This window comes from Rhododendron vialii, chromosome 12a (genome assembly GCF_030253575.1).
Source record: "Rhododendron vialii isolate Sample 1 chromosome 12a, ASM3025357v1".
Taxonomy (NCBI): Eukaryota; Viridiplantae; Streptophyta; class Magnoliopsida; order Ericales; family Ericaceae; genus Rhododendron; species Rhododendron vialii.
In genome coordinates this window covers 916,973-931,962 of record NC_080568.1, presented here as the reverse complement: position 1 = coordinate 931,962, position 14,990 = coordinate 916,973, and the positions used below count along the sequence as shown (strand labels likewise).

General features: G+C 37.2%; 1 protein-coding gene across 2 annotated transcripts; it reads right to left on the bottom strand.

Annotated features, from left to right (window-relative positions):
- Positions 1-576: 576 nt before the first annotated feature.
- Positions 577-5,464, bottom strand: LOC131311452 (transcription factor bHLH80). Of its 2 annotated transcripts, none has more exons than XM_058338920.1 (5): positions 4,877-5,464; positions 3,449-3,577; positions 3,198-3,263; positions 1,926-1,994; positions 577-867 (listed from the first exon to the last, which is right to left on the bottom strand). In XM_058338920.1, the coding sequence occupies exons 1-5, from the start codon at positions 5,318-5,320 to the stop codon at positions 751-753; spliced, it is 825 nt and encodes a 274-aa protein (XP_058194903.1). In that variant the 5' UTR covers positions 5,321-5,464; the 3' UTR covers positions 577-750. The 2 variants fall into 2 exon arrangements, with proteins under 2 accessions (XP_058194903.1, XP_058194904.1); XM_058338921.1 differs by having other exon boundaries at positions 577-1,049; positions 4,877-5,460.
- Between the last annotated feature and the right edge of the window lie 9,526 nt (positions 5,465-14,990).

Sequence of the window (14,990 nt, the reverse complement as noted above, 5' to 3'; positions counted from 1 at the left end):
TTACTTGTTGCTATAGATTGAAGTGACCAAACAAGCCCAAAGTACAACTAGAGAACCATGGGTTCACTTGGTTAGGCGGGGGGCTAGCTGCAGTTTACAAAGATACTACACTTCACGAAGTTCTCTATTTTTTGCTACCTAAACGACGCGACTGAAATCATCAATGAAGAGACAAGCAGTGCGCTAGCTAAAAAGATTGTTAGCATCAAAAGGCAGCCTCCCAGCCATTCTTGTTAACTGATTACTACAACATAAAGAAGTCCAATAGTGGAAACAACAATCCTACTAAATGCAGTCTTTTCCTTGGCAATCAAAGAAGATGAGTGCTCTAAACAGAAGCACCACAGAGAGAGAGAGAGAGAGAGAGAGAGAGAGAGAGGTTCTTCCCAATTTTCTGAGGTTCATAATACCACATTTCAAATTTGCACAGATATGAACACATGAGGTGCACTTTGTGTCACCGACACAAATCAAACAACTACATATTGAACAAATAAGCATCACAAATGAAAATCTACGTCAAGAATTGTGCCCTTAATGGTAATTGATAAGAATAGAGCTACTAGAGTGTAGGACTTGGAACAGAAAATGATTTTATTACTGAATAGCTCGTCGAGAACAGCAAGCTTTATGGCATCTAAATTTCCAAATACAGAACTGCACGTGGATATGGAACATAAATACTACAATCCCTACAGATTCTAGTTAGCGATATGTTAAAGAGATACTGATGTGTACAACATTTTACAACTACAACTTCAGCCATAACAATAGAACCCCAGATAGATATTTTTCCCAAGTTGAAGCTGATACCCTTGACCATGGATGCTCCGGTACTGTGCGGATGTGCCCTTCGGCCACCACTATCTACAGATCCAGAACAATTCAGCATGGAAGATGGACAATACCATATGTGAAGGGAAAATATGGCAGAGGAGCCATTCAGGCCTACAAAACCCATTGTAGAACACACTAGCATACAAACTCCATATGTTCTCCCATTACTCGGTATTTGCGCATGTGCAGTTCTTCTGAAGCTCCTTGAGATCCTGCCACATTTTGGGTTTTCACTTCAAAAGAACTTCCTTCAATTGGGAAAATAAAATATGAAGGTATCCAACTCTCACATCTAATTAGATTTATTGGCAAAGAGACGAAGAAATAGATTCATTATTCCACTCCAATTGGTTCAAGAACGAGCGAAAGAACTAATGCCCTCTCCAGGTATTTCAATTGCCTTACCCATAAATGGTACTTTCCGAAGAAATAATATTCTTGCTTATTTCAATGATCCTCATTACAGAAGAAAGAGTTTGGGAATTACTTCTATTAAATATAGGACTCTAGAAGTGCATTAAATTGTTAAGAAAGAGGATTTGATTGAGAATCAAGGAGTCGCGGAATTTAGGCCAAAAGACCAAATGAAAGTAAGTCCAATATCCCACATCTTAACCTAGTTATTTGTAGGATTGCATCTAAAACCTCCATTGCTGCATCAAAATCAAGCAATTGATGGACTTAAGGCAATTTAGGCCAAGATTTGGTTACAACAGCCAGTTACAACATGGTGAGTTCCCTCCTAAAGCCCACCATCTTACGAACCAATACCTTACCATCTATACATGTTCAAAGGGTAGGCCAACTAAGGATTATTGGAAGCTGATTTATGAGCGAAGCATGCTAAATTGCTAATGATTGTTACATCTTCGTGTATTCAACTTTAAATCAATCCCAAAAGCTTAAGCTGGTAGGTAGAAACCATAGCACACCCACGGGCCACGCCATGGAATTATCAACACAAAAACTTAGGCTATTAGTTGAAAAGGTACCTCATGCATATTAAGTGATCAGTCATTCCATACTCGAGCAATGTGAGATTATATTCTCCACCACTGACAAGTAAGAGAGTTTAACGCAGAAAGTACCTGAATCTTTTTCTGCAGAAGCTTGACATACTCAACTGCCTCTTCTAACATATCAGCAGTATTAGTTTGCTGCATGTATTGACAGCAGAATTTCCACGTCAAGATCATGAAAGACCAGTAAGCATATGCATCAAATATTGTGAACTTAAGCACGAAGAAACTAGAATATAGGAATCTAACTGAGAATCTAACCTGGTAGACCTTACACTTAAATACAATATCAACCCCTTAATTAAAAAACAACGATAAGAAAAAGAAGGGCACTGGACCAGATTGACACTGAGATCCCAATTAGCTACAGTACTATATCAGTTAGATACTAAACCTCGATGTAATCGGCCAAATAAAAACATTTTCCATCCAGACATTGGAAGAAGTTATCATATACTTGCAGTTGCAGCCTTGAAAGAAAAACTAAGCACAACTTCTGGACATCCTAGGGCGGAAGAAGAATAATCCCTCTTCAACTTCGGGAAAGAAAAGCTCACATTGAAAAAGAAACAATCTCAACATTTCAAAACCCAAACAAACCCTTAACACCACCGTAAAGCCATTCAAAAGACTTGCAAAACCTTTATGTCTCGATTATAACCCTTAAATTTCATTTAAACCAACCTTTCCTGTTGAATGCCTGAATCATAGCTGTCAATCACCATCAGATGAAACCCCCAATTTTTACATAGTTGAAAGCCTGCTTAATAGCTAAATCCTCAAGCTGGCAGATGCAGATGTGGATGCTAAAACCTCCTCAATAGCTAATCCAAAATTTTAGATAGTTCAAAGCCTCCCTAATCGATTGCCAAAAGAATATTTAAAGACCTTAAACAACAATGTAAAAGGATCTACGTTTTCCATGCCATGAAGGGTTCTCGTGGTAAGTTGCAACACAAAAACCTAACAAAATACCTCATCATTCCCAAGGTTTTGAATTCAATAACCTCCAACTACAACCATGATGGCTAACGAAACAAGAAAACAAAATAGCAGTGTTCAATTCATGGCCCAAAAGCCAACTCGAGTAATAGCAAGCATTAGAAAACACCATTTAGTTATATTCTATGGCATAAAATCCAATGTTCAGTAATCTCTCAGGGCTTCTAATGTAATGGACTTCATCTAATCAAATACCTTGTTGCCTTCTCAGCGATGTAATATATTTGTCAATAGCTAACACAGGTCTTTTATCCTCGAAAATCCTATTCTACAGTAGCAGCAGCAAACTTCTCACCACAAAATGCAAAAAAAAAAAAGAGAGAGCAATAAATGACTTACTTTATCCATATTGGGCACAAGTTCCTGAAGCTTTCTTATTCGGTCACTAATTCGAGTCCTCCGAACCTAACCCCCAAAAAATAAACTTTAGCCCACAGTAAGAGCAAAACAAAACAAACAACACAAAACTGCAATCCATAAAGAACACTACCTATCGATCGAATTAGAAACAACAAATGAATAAAAGAACTAAAAAATAATTCTAGAAGAAGCATAATAGTTCTAGAAGAAACAACAAGGGTAACTCTTACCCTTTCAGCTATGCTGCGAGGATGGGTAGCACATCCACGCTTTGCCCGAACCCTACAAGGAACTGAGTCCTCCAAAAGCTTCTCCATCTCGACGTCCAACAAACCACTCATCCCACTTGGCTCTGCTTTCTATACCTTTCAAACAATAGTGAATATAAATAAAAATTCATCCAGTAAGGGACCAACAAAATTTATGCATATAACTATTTGGACATCTGCAGTCCTTTCATTTCAAATGCCATTGCGGATTTTCTAATCAAAACAAATGCCATTTCAGAAAGGTAACTGTGATATCATAATTCTGTAGGGATTTTCTATAGCAATAAACTGAATTCTTGTCATCACTGCCAAGAAGGGAAGTGTACAATGGGCAGAGGATGATTGTATTGTTATAACCATACAGAATACACAACCAGAAAAGCTTCCAAATTCACAAAAAAGAAAACTCCAAATGCAGAACTACATCCATAGACGTGTTCCCTCCTCCCATACTGACCCCAAAAAATAGGGAAAAAGCCACAACTCATCCTAAACATTGGCTTTTCCACTATCAAAGCCATGAAAAGTCGAAAATTCGTACAAATGCACAATATGAAACATAAAGGAGCCACTGGCCCAAGGCTTCTTAGTTCTTCCAAATAAAAGACATGAATATGATACACACATAAGTACCCATTCAGATACAATACACATCCAGAAAAGGTGCATACACTCCGTCCCACCACCATGAATCGTAATAACATAATAACGGTTCTTAACTTCACAACTTTCCTCAACCATTTTTTTTTCTTTCCAGTAATAGAGATTCTCAATGTTCATAAGAGAAGTAAAAAAACAAACAAAACAAGTAGTAAGCTAAGATTTTCCTTGCGGATTTACAGAACACCCCAATCATAATTTGTAAACAGTAAACACCACGACAATGTTTCGTAACGTTCACCACGAAATTAAAAGGTGGTGCCTAGGCCTCAGTCACATAATCCTTCAGTATTGCCCTCCGGCCTCCGCCCCTGCTTCAGTCCTCGCTCAGCGCTCGCGTTCTCAATCCACGCTTGAGCAAATTTTATTATTTTGAGATATTTTCTAAAGCGCTTTCATGATCGCGCTCGTGCACACGCACAGTCATTATATGTGACTTAGACCTAGGCTCTGTTTGGAACTTGGGAAAATGAGGGAAGAGAAGAGACAAATAAGACAATAATTAACAAGGAAAATGAGAGGAAATTGTACTGTGGCGTGTTACTCTATTTTGCCATTTTCTATCAAACCAAACCATGGAAAAAATTTAAACATTTTTTTAATGGGCAAAAAGTCTTCAACTTTCTCTTCTTATCTCTTCCTTTTCCCTATGTTACAAATTCCTCCAGTAAAAACAAAGGGAAGTGAATTAAAATGCTTGCAACTGATTAAAAGCCCACAGTAACTGACCAATTGCGGCAAAAATTTCGCCGACATGTCTGCTTCCTTGTGCCGCTTACTGGACGGAGAAACATCCACGGACGACGCCGTGTAATCGTAACCGGCAGGAATTCCGAAGCTCGAGAAGTAACCATCGGGCCCCGCACTGATCTGCGCGAGGAAATCCGCCGGGGTGCTGTTGTGCCGGAGAAAGGCGGGCCCGCCTCCGGCGTCGAATGACGCCGGATCGGCGTAGCTGGTCGGAGGGAACTGAGCAGTTGGCGGCTTTAGCTGGGTTTGGAACTGAGTTGTCGAGTTGAGGAGCTGATCGTTGCCGTCTTCGTCTTCTTCTGATTCGAGCAGAGCTTCGAGCCAGCTGGCTGGGGCTGAGCGGAATCGAGCGAGTCCCCTGTGAGCTTCACCGCCTCTGTTCCCACCTCCGCCGCCGCCGTTGCTGGTGGTGCTGTGTTGCATCGTTTGCTACAGGATCAGGTAGTTTGGTGTTGTATCAGGAGAGAGCCTCTCTCTCTCTCTCTCTCTCTCTCTCTCTCTCCCCTCTTTCTTTGGGGGTAAGACTGGACAGTCCTAATTTCTCTTCTCAAGTCCAATTATAAAGTCCTGTTTTTGTTAGTAATAAAAAAACAATGATCCAATATATAAATTCTATAACTATAGGTATGAAATAAAATGATATTGAATTATTCATAATAAGAAGAACAACAATGCTACGTACGCAACATTCAACCACAACACTCTCGAATGGGATGGGATCCACATGTGGGTCTAATTTGAGGGTTTCATATTTTAGTCGAATATTGCGTACATATTTTATTGTCAGTAAAATGTATGTTTATCGTTTTCTTCAATTTATACATACTGATTCACGATCTTAATCATATAATTCTGGATAAATAAGTCCTCACAGATAATTTGTGCACAGATGTTGTGGGATCCATTATGAATCTCACACAAACGATTCAAGCCATTCATTAAATGTAAAACATTTTTTCAAGGGTCTCCGCGAAAAATCAATTCAATCCAATATTTATAGATGTTCGATCTAATTATCTAACTTTTCATTATCCGAGAATCTGATGAAAATTTAGATGATTGGATCGAGTACCTACAGATATTAGATTGAGCTGATTTTTCAAAATTTACATTTAATGAACGGTTCGGATCGTTTGTGTGAGAGCCATGGTGGGCCTTACAACAAAATATGTGCACAAAATGTTTGTGTGGTTAGCAGCATCGTATAATTCTTAAGTAAGATCCTCTGCTCTCGATCAGTTTGAAATTTTATGAAAGACGCTTCTACAATCTCGTTCGCGGGCGCTGATGCGCATCGAGTGACCTTGATATTCATGATTCTCCACCATTGATGGGGGAAAAAAATTAGGGACCGTTGTTTGGTAGAGTAAAAAATCGCTTGGTAGAGTAAAAAATCGAAAATACATAGGAGACTGAAAAAATAAGATAACCATGGCTTGAGCTAATAAACCAAAATTCCGTTGAACTCTAGCTTGTTCTAATTATTATATATTGACTTGCTAGAAAGCAAAATTTCATACGTCATAAGAACTATGTCGTGGATTCATCTGATACACAGAGTTATTCGTTCGATCTTCTCGTTTTCACAAACATTAAGTGTTGAAAATTCATTTTTTACTATGATTTCGTTCTTCCATTATCAATTGATGTAGGTTGAAAGGATAAGATTCAAAGATTAAATGTAAAAAAGGAAACAAATCCATTTTCATCCATACAAAAGTTAACCAAAACAATTTTATGAGATCCAAACAGATCCTAGTAATATACTCGTATTCGTATATTTTGCGTATGGTATCATCCGACGGTCACAGGCGAAGACAGAATTTGTACGGCAAAAGTGGATTACACCGTAAGCGGTAAGCCACGTGTGCGGCAAGCAACGTGCGACGTCACCGTTTAACAGAACTTTCCCCTGCTGTTTTTTGACGAGAAATGTGAACTCCACTTGCCTGAATCCCACGCGCTGATCACATTCCAATCGAATTTGGGAAAAAGTGAAAAATAAAAAAGGATCCAAAATGGAAACAAAATGTTATGAAAACGACACCCCAAATTTGTCTTCTTCTTATTTTCCAAGGGGAAATCATCCAATTACCCCATTTGTGAATCCTTTTCTTATTTAATAAAAGGAGAATTTTTCATAAGTCCACTATAACACTTTTCAAACTCATCTAGTACACTTCTAAGTTTCATTAACCCACTAAGCCCACTAATAAATTTAATGACAAAAATATTCCACCTAAGAAACAAAGGCCTTGTTTTGGCTAACACGAAAATATATTTTTTTCATTTTTTTCGTTTTTGTTGCAATCAAGCCGCCACCGCCACCACCACTGCCGCCACTACCACCACCGCTGCCGCCGCCACTATCACCGTTGCCGCTGCCATCACGCCACATATAACGTTATATATGTAACAAAAAACGTATTTTTTCGATTTTTTTTATTTTTTATTTTTTCCTTTTTTTATTTTTTTTATTTTTTAACGTTATATGAGTGATAAAAAATTTCTAACATACAACATTATATGTGTGGCAAAAAATTTCTAACATGCAACATTTCTTTTTGGTTTTTCTTGTTTTTAGTTTTTAACATTATATGCTGGTCCATACAAAATATATAACATTATATGCGAGTTTTTGAATATCTAAATATCACCAAAAAAAAACATAAGATATAACATTATATTTGAGCTTCTGCAACTTTGAATCTCACAAAAAAATAGAACAGAACATATAACATTATATGTGAACTTCTGTAGTTCTAAATCTCACAAAAAATAGAATATATAACATTATATCTGAGCTTCTATCGCTCTAAGTCTCACAAAATATGGCATATAAAATTATATGTTCTCAAAACATCATATTTTTTCAACAATATTATATATCTCAAAAAATAACATTATATGTTCACATATCATGTCACCATTATCCTTGTTTTCAGTCACGCCTTGAATCTCAAGTTGAATGTTGATGAGGCCACAGGGGGTCGAGCTTCATTTTTTCACCGTTTCTTCATCAAAACCCTCATTAAATTCTTCAAAATTTGTGATTTTCTGCCTTCGAATAGCATTCTCATAACCTCTATATCTACATATATACATATTCAAAACAACATAAAAAATATTAATATATCTCAAAAATGAGATATAATATTATATGTCTAACCCCAGGAAAAACACATATTACACATGATAGAAGTTCACATATAACGTTATATGCTCCGTTATCCATCACTTATTGAATTGGTCCGCGCAGCGGCATCTTTGACTTACTTCTGATAATATATGGATATATTCATACGTGTTTTTGAGAGGCCGCTGTGCGAACCTATTCAATAAGAGAACATAAAACGTTATTAATTCCTCTCTTTTTTTTTGAGTTTTACAAGACAAAATCTCATATACAACGTTATATGATCTCTATGCAAATTGAAATTTTTTATGTCAATACAAGCTCATATATATATATATATATATATATATATATATATATATTCACAAATATTCTCATATAATCATATATGGATGTATCCATATGTGTTTTTGAGAAACTACTGCGCGGATCAATTCAATAAGAGAATATATAACGTTATTAGTTCCTATGTTTTAGAGTTTTACAGGATAAAATTAGGTATCAAGGGTAAATTGTCACATATAACATATATGTCTCAGTAGAAAATATCATCTATAACCAAACAACATCGCTAACCGAGCTTCAAATCACATATTTTCACGTATAAGTCGAAGAGGGCGCTTCGTGGACCAATTCAATAAGTGATCGACAACGGAATATATACCGTTATATATGACAGAAACTCATATATAATGTTACACGGTACAAAATGTCATATATAACGTTATATGTTATTTTTATTAAATACTCCGTAACATAGAATATTTCTAATCTAAAATGTTATATATAACAATATAACGTTATATATTATTATATCTCTCTCTAACTAAGATATATTTTTTGTGTGACACGAAAAACACACATAGAACCTTATATATTTTTTCAAAAAACATAACCTGTTCCAACCTTATATGTCTAGCCCTAGAAAAAACACACATATAACCTTATATATTTTTTCAAAAAACTCTGAATATATCAGAAGCAAGTCGAAGAGGCCGCTATGTGGACCAAATCAATAAGTGATTGATGAAAAGCACAAATATAACTTTATATATTTATTCAAAAAACTTCAGATCTCTAACCTTAAGAAAAGTACACATATAACCTTGTGTTTTTATTCAAAAACCTCCAACCTTGTTGATGACGGTGGGCTCCAGATCGATGAAGGTGCCAGACTTCTGGAGCGGGTTGGGCGGGATGCTGCTAATGAGTTGTTCGGGGTGGAATAGCTGGTAGTAGGCACCAGTCCGACCTCGTTGATGACGGTGGGCTCTAGATCGATGAAGACAGCACGGGATACGTGCTTCCCGGCGCCGATCTCGCTGAAGAAGGTGTTGAACGCGTCATCCCACAGACAATTCAACATAAGTACTTGTAATCTTCAAATTTCTGGAAATCTTCAAAAAAAAAAAAAACAGACTAGCACCAAATTCAATTAAGTAGGGACATCACCGGTATCAATTCCAGCACACTCTTGGAAGTAGAGAAATGAAGGTACCCTCCAAGTATTTCAATACCTTCTCCTTTTTTGCTAGGAATTAGATTAGATTACCACCAAGCATAAGGAATTGCGATCGAGATGCTCCGAATAAGTCGGTTGTTATTCGATCTCGAAATGGCGATGTCACCGTTAATGGCGTTGCTTTACAGAGTTTGGAGGTTTATCATAACCGGTGGGTCGTCGTGTTCTTTGTTTCGCGTAGCGTAGGCGACGACAAAGATGATGTGTCAGATACCGGCGCCATGTCAGATGCCGGCATCGGAGATGAAATTTCAGGACGATCCCATTCGCCAGCGGCAGAGGAGGAAGAAGGTACAAGCGGTTGGAGGTTCTTGCGTGAGTTTCTTCCAGCAACGTGGAACGACGGTGCATCAACTCTCGCTCTAGCAGTTGAAGGTGAAGGTGAAGGTCTTGTCTATCCATCAACGGCACGGAGACTGCGAGAATCAAGGGTTGGGACTGGTGTCTATGGGGAGAGATCTTCGCTATCGATATTGTACGTTTTCCTCCGGCGGCAACAAGAGAGAGGGAGGGGGTTTGTACTCCAGATTTGTTTTTGGTCTAGAGTTTCTTTATATGATAGCTTATATAAGAGGGTATTTTTGTCTTGGTTTAAGTTCTTTTTAAAAGAAGTGGACTTAAGGCTTTACTAAATTATATTAGTAGACTAAAGGGGTCACAAACATTAGAAGTAGACTAATTGAATTACAAATTTTCTACAGTGGACCCTAGACCAATTTTTTATTTAATAAAAGGGAGCTGTTAATGTCACGACCCTTTTCTTTAAAGCCATGACAAATCAATTCAGCTTTCAATTTTACCCCCAAGCTGCTTCTCTCCCACTTTTGTACTAGAGATAACTCTCTACACAAGGCAAAAACCCACTTCCATCTCCTCCCTTTCTTCTTCTAGCCTTTGTTTTCATGATTTCTTTGATTACATGCATGCTTTTGTTTGTATTTATAAGACCGAACCAATTTTCGTTGCTAAAATCAAGTGTATTTTTCCAATCAATAAATTTTTGGGTCTATTATATGCTCTGAGTCAAATACAAGAATATGGGTGCAGGTAGGACGCTATATCTTGATTCGAAAATTTCTAATATTATGTTCAATGATTTTGTTGGGTTTGCTCATGAAACATGTGAAGGAGAAAGCCTCCAGAGAGAGAGAGAGAAGGTAAGAGAGAAGGAGGAGAAAGTGGATTGGTCTATGCTGTTGCAAAACAAGAGAGAGAGAGAGAGAGAGAGAGAGAGAGAGAGAGAGAGAGTGTGTGTGTGTGTGTGTGGTGAGAGGGACTACAGAGAAGATAATGAATGTAGAGAAGATGAATGATGGGTTTCAAGGGTAATTTTGTCAGACGGTGTAAATTGTTGTGGCACTAAAAAAAGCTATCGTGGCTTTATCAGTCTCCTTAATAAAATTCTTATTTAATAAAATGGACTACACCTTCCAATTAGCTCATTTGTGAGTTCTCTTCATTTTCATATAACTAATGTCATTTGGGTTTTTGGACCTGTCTTTTTTAATATCATTTGGTTTTGATTTGAGGGCATGATTTCCAGCAGAACACGTATAAGGGGCCATTGTTTAAGTGGTATCATGAGAACAGTCACTTTATGTATATTGACAAAGGTTAAGTTTGTTTTCAATCTTTTTCTGCCAATACCTTCAATGATTTGAGACTACATGAATTCTGCTACTGTTGTTTTATGAAACTAATATTCTCAACAAGCTCTAAATACGGGCGATTAGAATTATCCAAATGGACTCTAGAAGGACCCAAAACAAGTAAACTGGCCAAGTCCATTTTTCATGGACTATAAAGAGGAGCTGATCTCCAATTTTAAATCACAAAAGAGTTTATCCAAAATGTGTGGTAGGTAAAAGGCTGTTTCGTTAATTGTTCCTTAATAATGGGAGTTTTAAGGAGTAGCGCGTGATGCCAAGGGCGTGGAGGAGGGATTGTTACACATTGCTTTCAAAATGTTTCCCCTTTTATGGCAAATTTAAGGAGATAAACATTGGGCGTGTCCCCTGTCCACAAATTGTTGACCCCACAAAATGAAAAAAAAATCAGTGCCGAGCGGGTACCATATGGTGCCTGCTCGTGCATTCGAGTCATCAATTCCGTGTTTGGATGGTTCAGATTTGAAAAGAGAAAGCATTGGGATGAGAGAAGAGAGAGGATTTCAATCCAAACCGTCTAAAGCGGATACCACATAGGATACACCCGCTCGACACTGAAAAATCTCTCCCTCCCACAAAAGGGTAGGCTTTAAAAAGAAAAGAGTGGGCTTCTCTCAATTTCATCTTTCAGAATTACTCCATCCGCCACAATTTTTTAGCTTTTTTAAAGTTTGTGTTATTTTTTAATAAATTATACTTCGTATATTATAATTCAAGAGGTTTTAGGTGATTTTAAAAATTTTGTTTAATTGTATTGATCAAGAGTTATCAAATAAAATCTATATTGCATATAAATAGTATTGTCAATTGAAAAATATAACCTATTTACTATTTTGGTTCGGCAAAAGTGCTACACACACAACGGTTGTGTAAAACACAACACACAATCAATCCCTAGTCATCCATTACTATAATAAATTGTCAGGATTCGCTCAAACTCTTCCTTATAAAAGTTAAACTTTTCCTTGAAAGAGTTTTTTTAAAATTTAAACCGTCTAAATACATCTGGACAATCAAAATTATACACACAACTAATACAACGATTGTGCAAGTAGCATTTTGGTTCGGCTATAATGAAACGAGAGCTTTTAATCAGCAGAAGTGGTTGGGTGGACCACACTATGTGGTGAAATATAATGGTTAACAAAAGCAACGGAAAGTAATGAAGAAACATTTATGGGAAAAACTCATGGGATGACGTGACTATGACGTATTCGATCGAGTTACCCGAATGAAGTGTTCTTCTTCTGTCCCTTCGGGGAAATCCGATAAAATTGGAACAACATAGAGAATTTGGGGGTGTTTGAGAGATGCATTTTTGCATTTTTTCATTCCCATTATTGCATTTTGGTTGTTTGGCTATTCTATTCTCAAAACCCATTTTACAAAACCCATTCCCAGATTTTGACAAAGGAAGCAAAAAGTGAGAATGAGGCCTGGAGGTCCTTTTTGGCTTTTGGGATTTTTGCATTTTGGATAAATTACTAAAAAATCCTCATTGAGTTATGTAATTACTTTCACAACTTCCACGATACAGAGAGAACGGGGGAGAGAGAACATTATTCCCCAAATAGCTTGTGAACCTGAGGATGCTGTCCACGTCATTGATGAATTCGACGGTCCAGGCCAAAAAATTACATTCCCCAAAAAATATATAAATAAATAAATAACATTATTTATACACCTTTTAATACGACAATAAATAATCAAGGACAAAATGGTAAAAAATCAACTCATAACTCATTTTGATCATATATCTCCCAAACACTCCTATCATATTCAAAACACATTTTGACCATAATTCAAAAAGTGAAAAAGCCAAAAAGCTGAAAATAAAAAACCAAAAAGTAAGCTCCCAAACACCCCGAAAGAATAAAATGGTTTAGTGAAAGAATTAAAATAAACATGTAAAGTTAGTGGGAAAAAAATGAATTGAATATTTTAGTTTAGTGGAAACAATACAAGAAAAGTTTTAATTTCATATGAATAACTTAACTCTATGTACGTCGAATTATTTGAATACATTTGTGTTCAAAATTGTATTTTAAAATTATATCTGTAAACACTTATTCCATGCATGTTAGATTCAAGGGGATTGACTCGTGGTTAAGATTGAAATTGGAAATAGAACTTAGAAGGGAAAATACTAGGAAAAGTTAATCTCCAAAACTCTTTTGGAATCATTTCATTCGAGATTTGCTTTGGTTTTAATTAAGCTTTCCGCAAGTTGACAGTGAAAATTGATTCCAAGATTAGTCGAGGTGACCCCATGATTAGTCGAGGTACGCATAAATTTGCCCGGAATCTAGTTGAATCCCATATATGTTTTTTTTTTTTAAGAAAGCAAAAACATATCTAAATCCCATATATGTTTGTTTGTATCGGATTATATTAGGGGATTGTTAAAATTATATTTGCGCCACTAGCCTAGTAGAAAAAATTTCAGTGCCGAGTGAGTACCACGTGGTGTCCACCCAACACATACGGGCCGTCCATTGCGGTTTTAGGTGTCAGATTTAGAGAGAGAAAAGGGAGAGAGAGAATTTCAATCTGAGCCGTTCAAAAGTGCATTGGATGACAGATGTGCCGAGCGGACATCACGTGTGATATACCCACCCCACCCTAGGCAGAAAAAATTTCTCCTAGCCAAGGCTTCTTCCAAAGAAAGAGGCACACATACGGTCCCGCTGCAATACAGAGCCACAAAAGGGTGTGCGTTTGATTGGATGAAATGGAATGTGAATAGGAATGGAATAGAATTGGAGGAATTGAGAATGGAATAATCATTCCTATTCTCGTGTTTGGTTGTGCTTAGGAATAATCATTCTCATCTCCAATGGAATAGTGTGGCAATAGCAATTTTTGGAATGACAATAGTAATTTTGGGGTGGCAATAGTATTTTTTGGAGTGGCAATAGCATTTTTTTGAGTGGCAATAGTAATTTTGGTGTAACAAAGAAATGGAATAACAATTCCTTAGTTTTTTGGATGGAAAAACAATTCCTTTACTAAGGTGAATAATGATTTCATTTGGAATCATCATTCCATTATTCAATGGTGAACCAAACATTAGAATAAGTAGTCATTGGAATGACTATTCCATTTCAACATTGATTCAATCCAACCAAATAGACCCTTAATGTTAGTCCTTTATTTCATTTTAAAATGTTCCAAAATGTTTATTACTAGAGGCAGTGTCAGAATGTATCATAGCCTCAACTTAAAATAACTTGCCCGTACTATCCGACTACTCTACAGGATAGTTGTAATCTCCACAAAGCATTAGTTACCTCTTTGAGATATTTGTGGGCATGCGTGCCCGTTTTCGGAATTTCCGAATTCCGAGACGCGAGGCAAAGGGGCCTGGGTCGAGGGAGCGCTTTTTTAGCTGGACGTCAAGCGCTCGCGAAAATACAGAGTCCCCACTCGGGTTTTGAAGGTCCGACACCCAAGGAACCGTATTTCGAAGCACTTGCCGCGCTGATTGATTTTGAAAAAGTTAAGGAACCAGTCTGTCATAACCATATCTGGGTTCGGGAGCCAGGTTACGAGAGGGGAAGGGTTTTACGGCACCCCTCTCGCCCAATCCGGAGATCGGTCTATACTTAGGCATTTGCGAAAAATGTTTGTTTGCGATTCTGTTTTGATTAGTCAATTCTTTAGCCATTTAGGACGGGCGAACAGTTTAAGGGATTAAAACTGTAACAGTTTGCAAGATGTGATAGATAGCATGGATGAATGAGACGACAAGTAATAAATGGAATGAAG

Excerpts from the sequence above, each read along its gene's own strand:
- LOC131311452 (XM_058338920.1), bottom strand. The coding sequence starts at position 5,320 with ATGCAACACAGCACCACCAGCAACGGCGGCGGCGGAGGTGGGAACAGA. Across the intron at positions 3,264-3,448 it reads CTCGCAGCATAGCTGAAAGG|GTTCGGAGGACTCGAATTAG; the intron begins GTAAGAGTTACC and ends TTTGGGGGTTAG. Across the intron at positions 868-1,925 it reads TTCTGCAGAAAAAGATTCAG|ATAGTGGTGGCCGAAGGGCA; the intron begins GTACTTTCTGCG and ends CTGGATCTGTAG.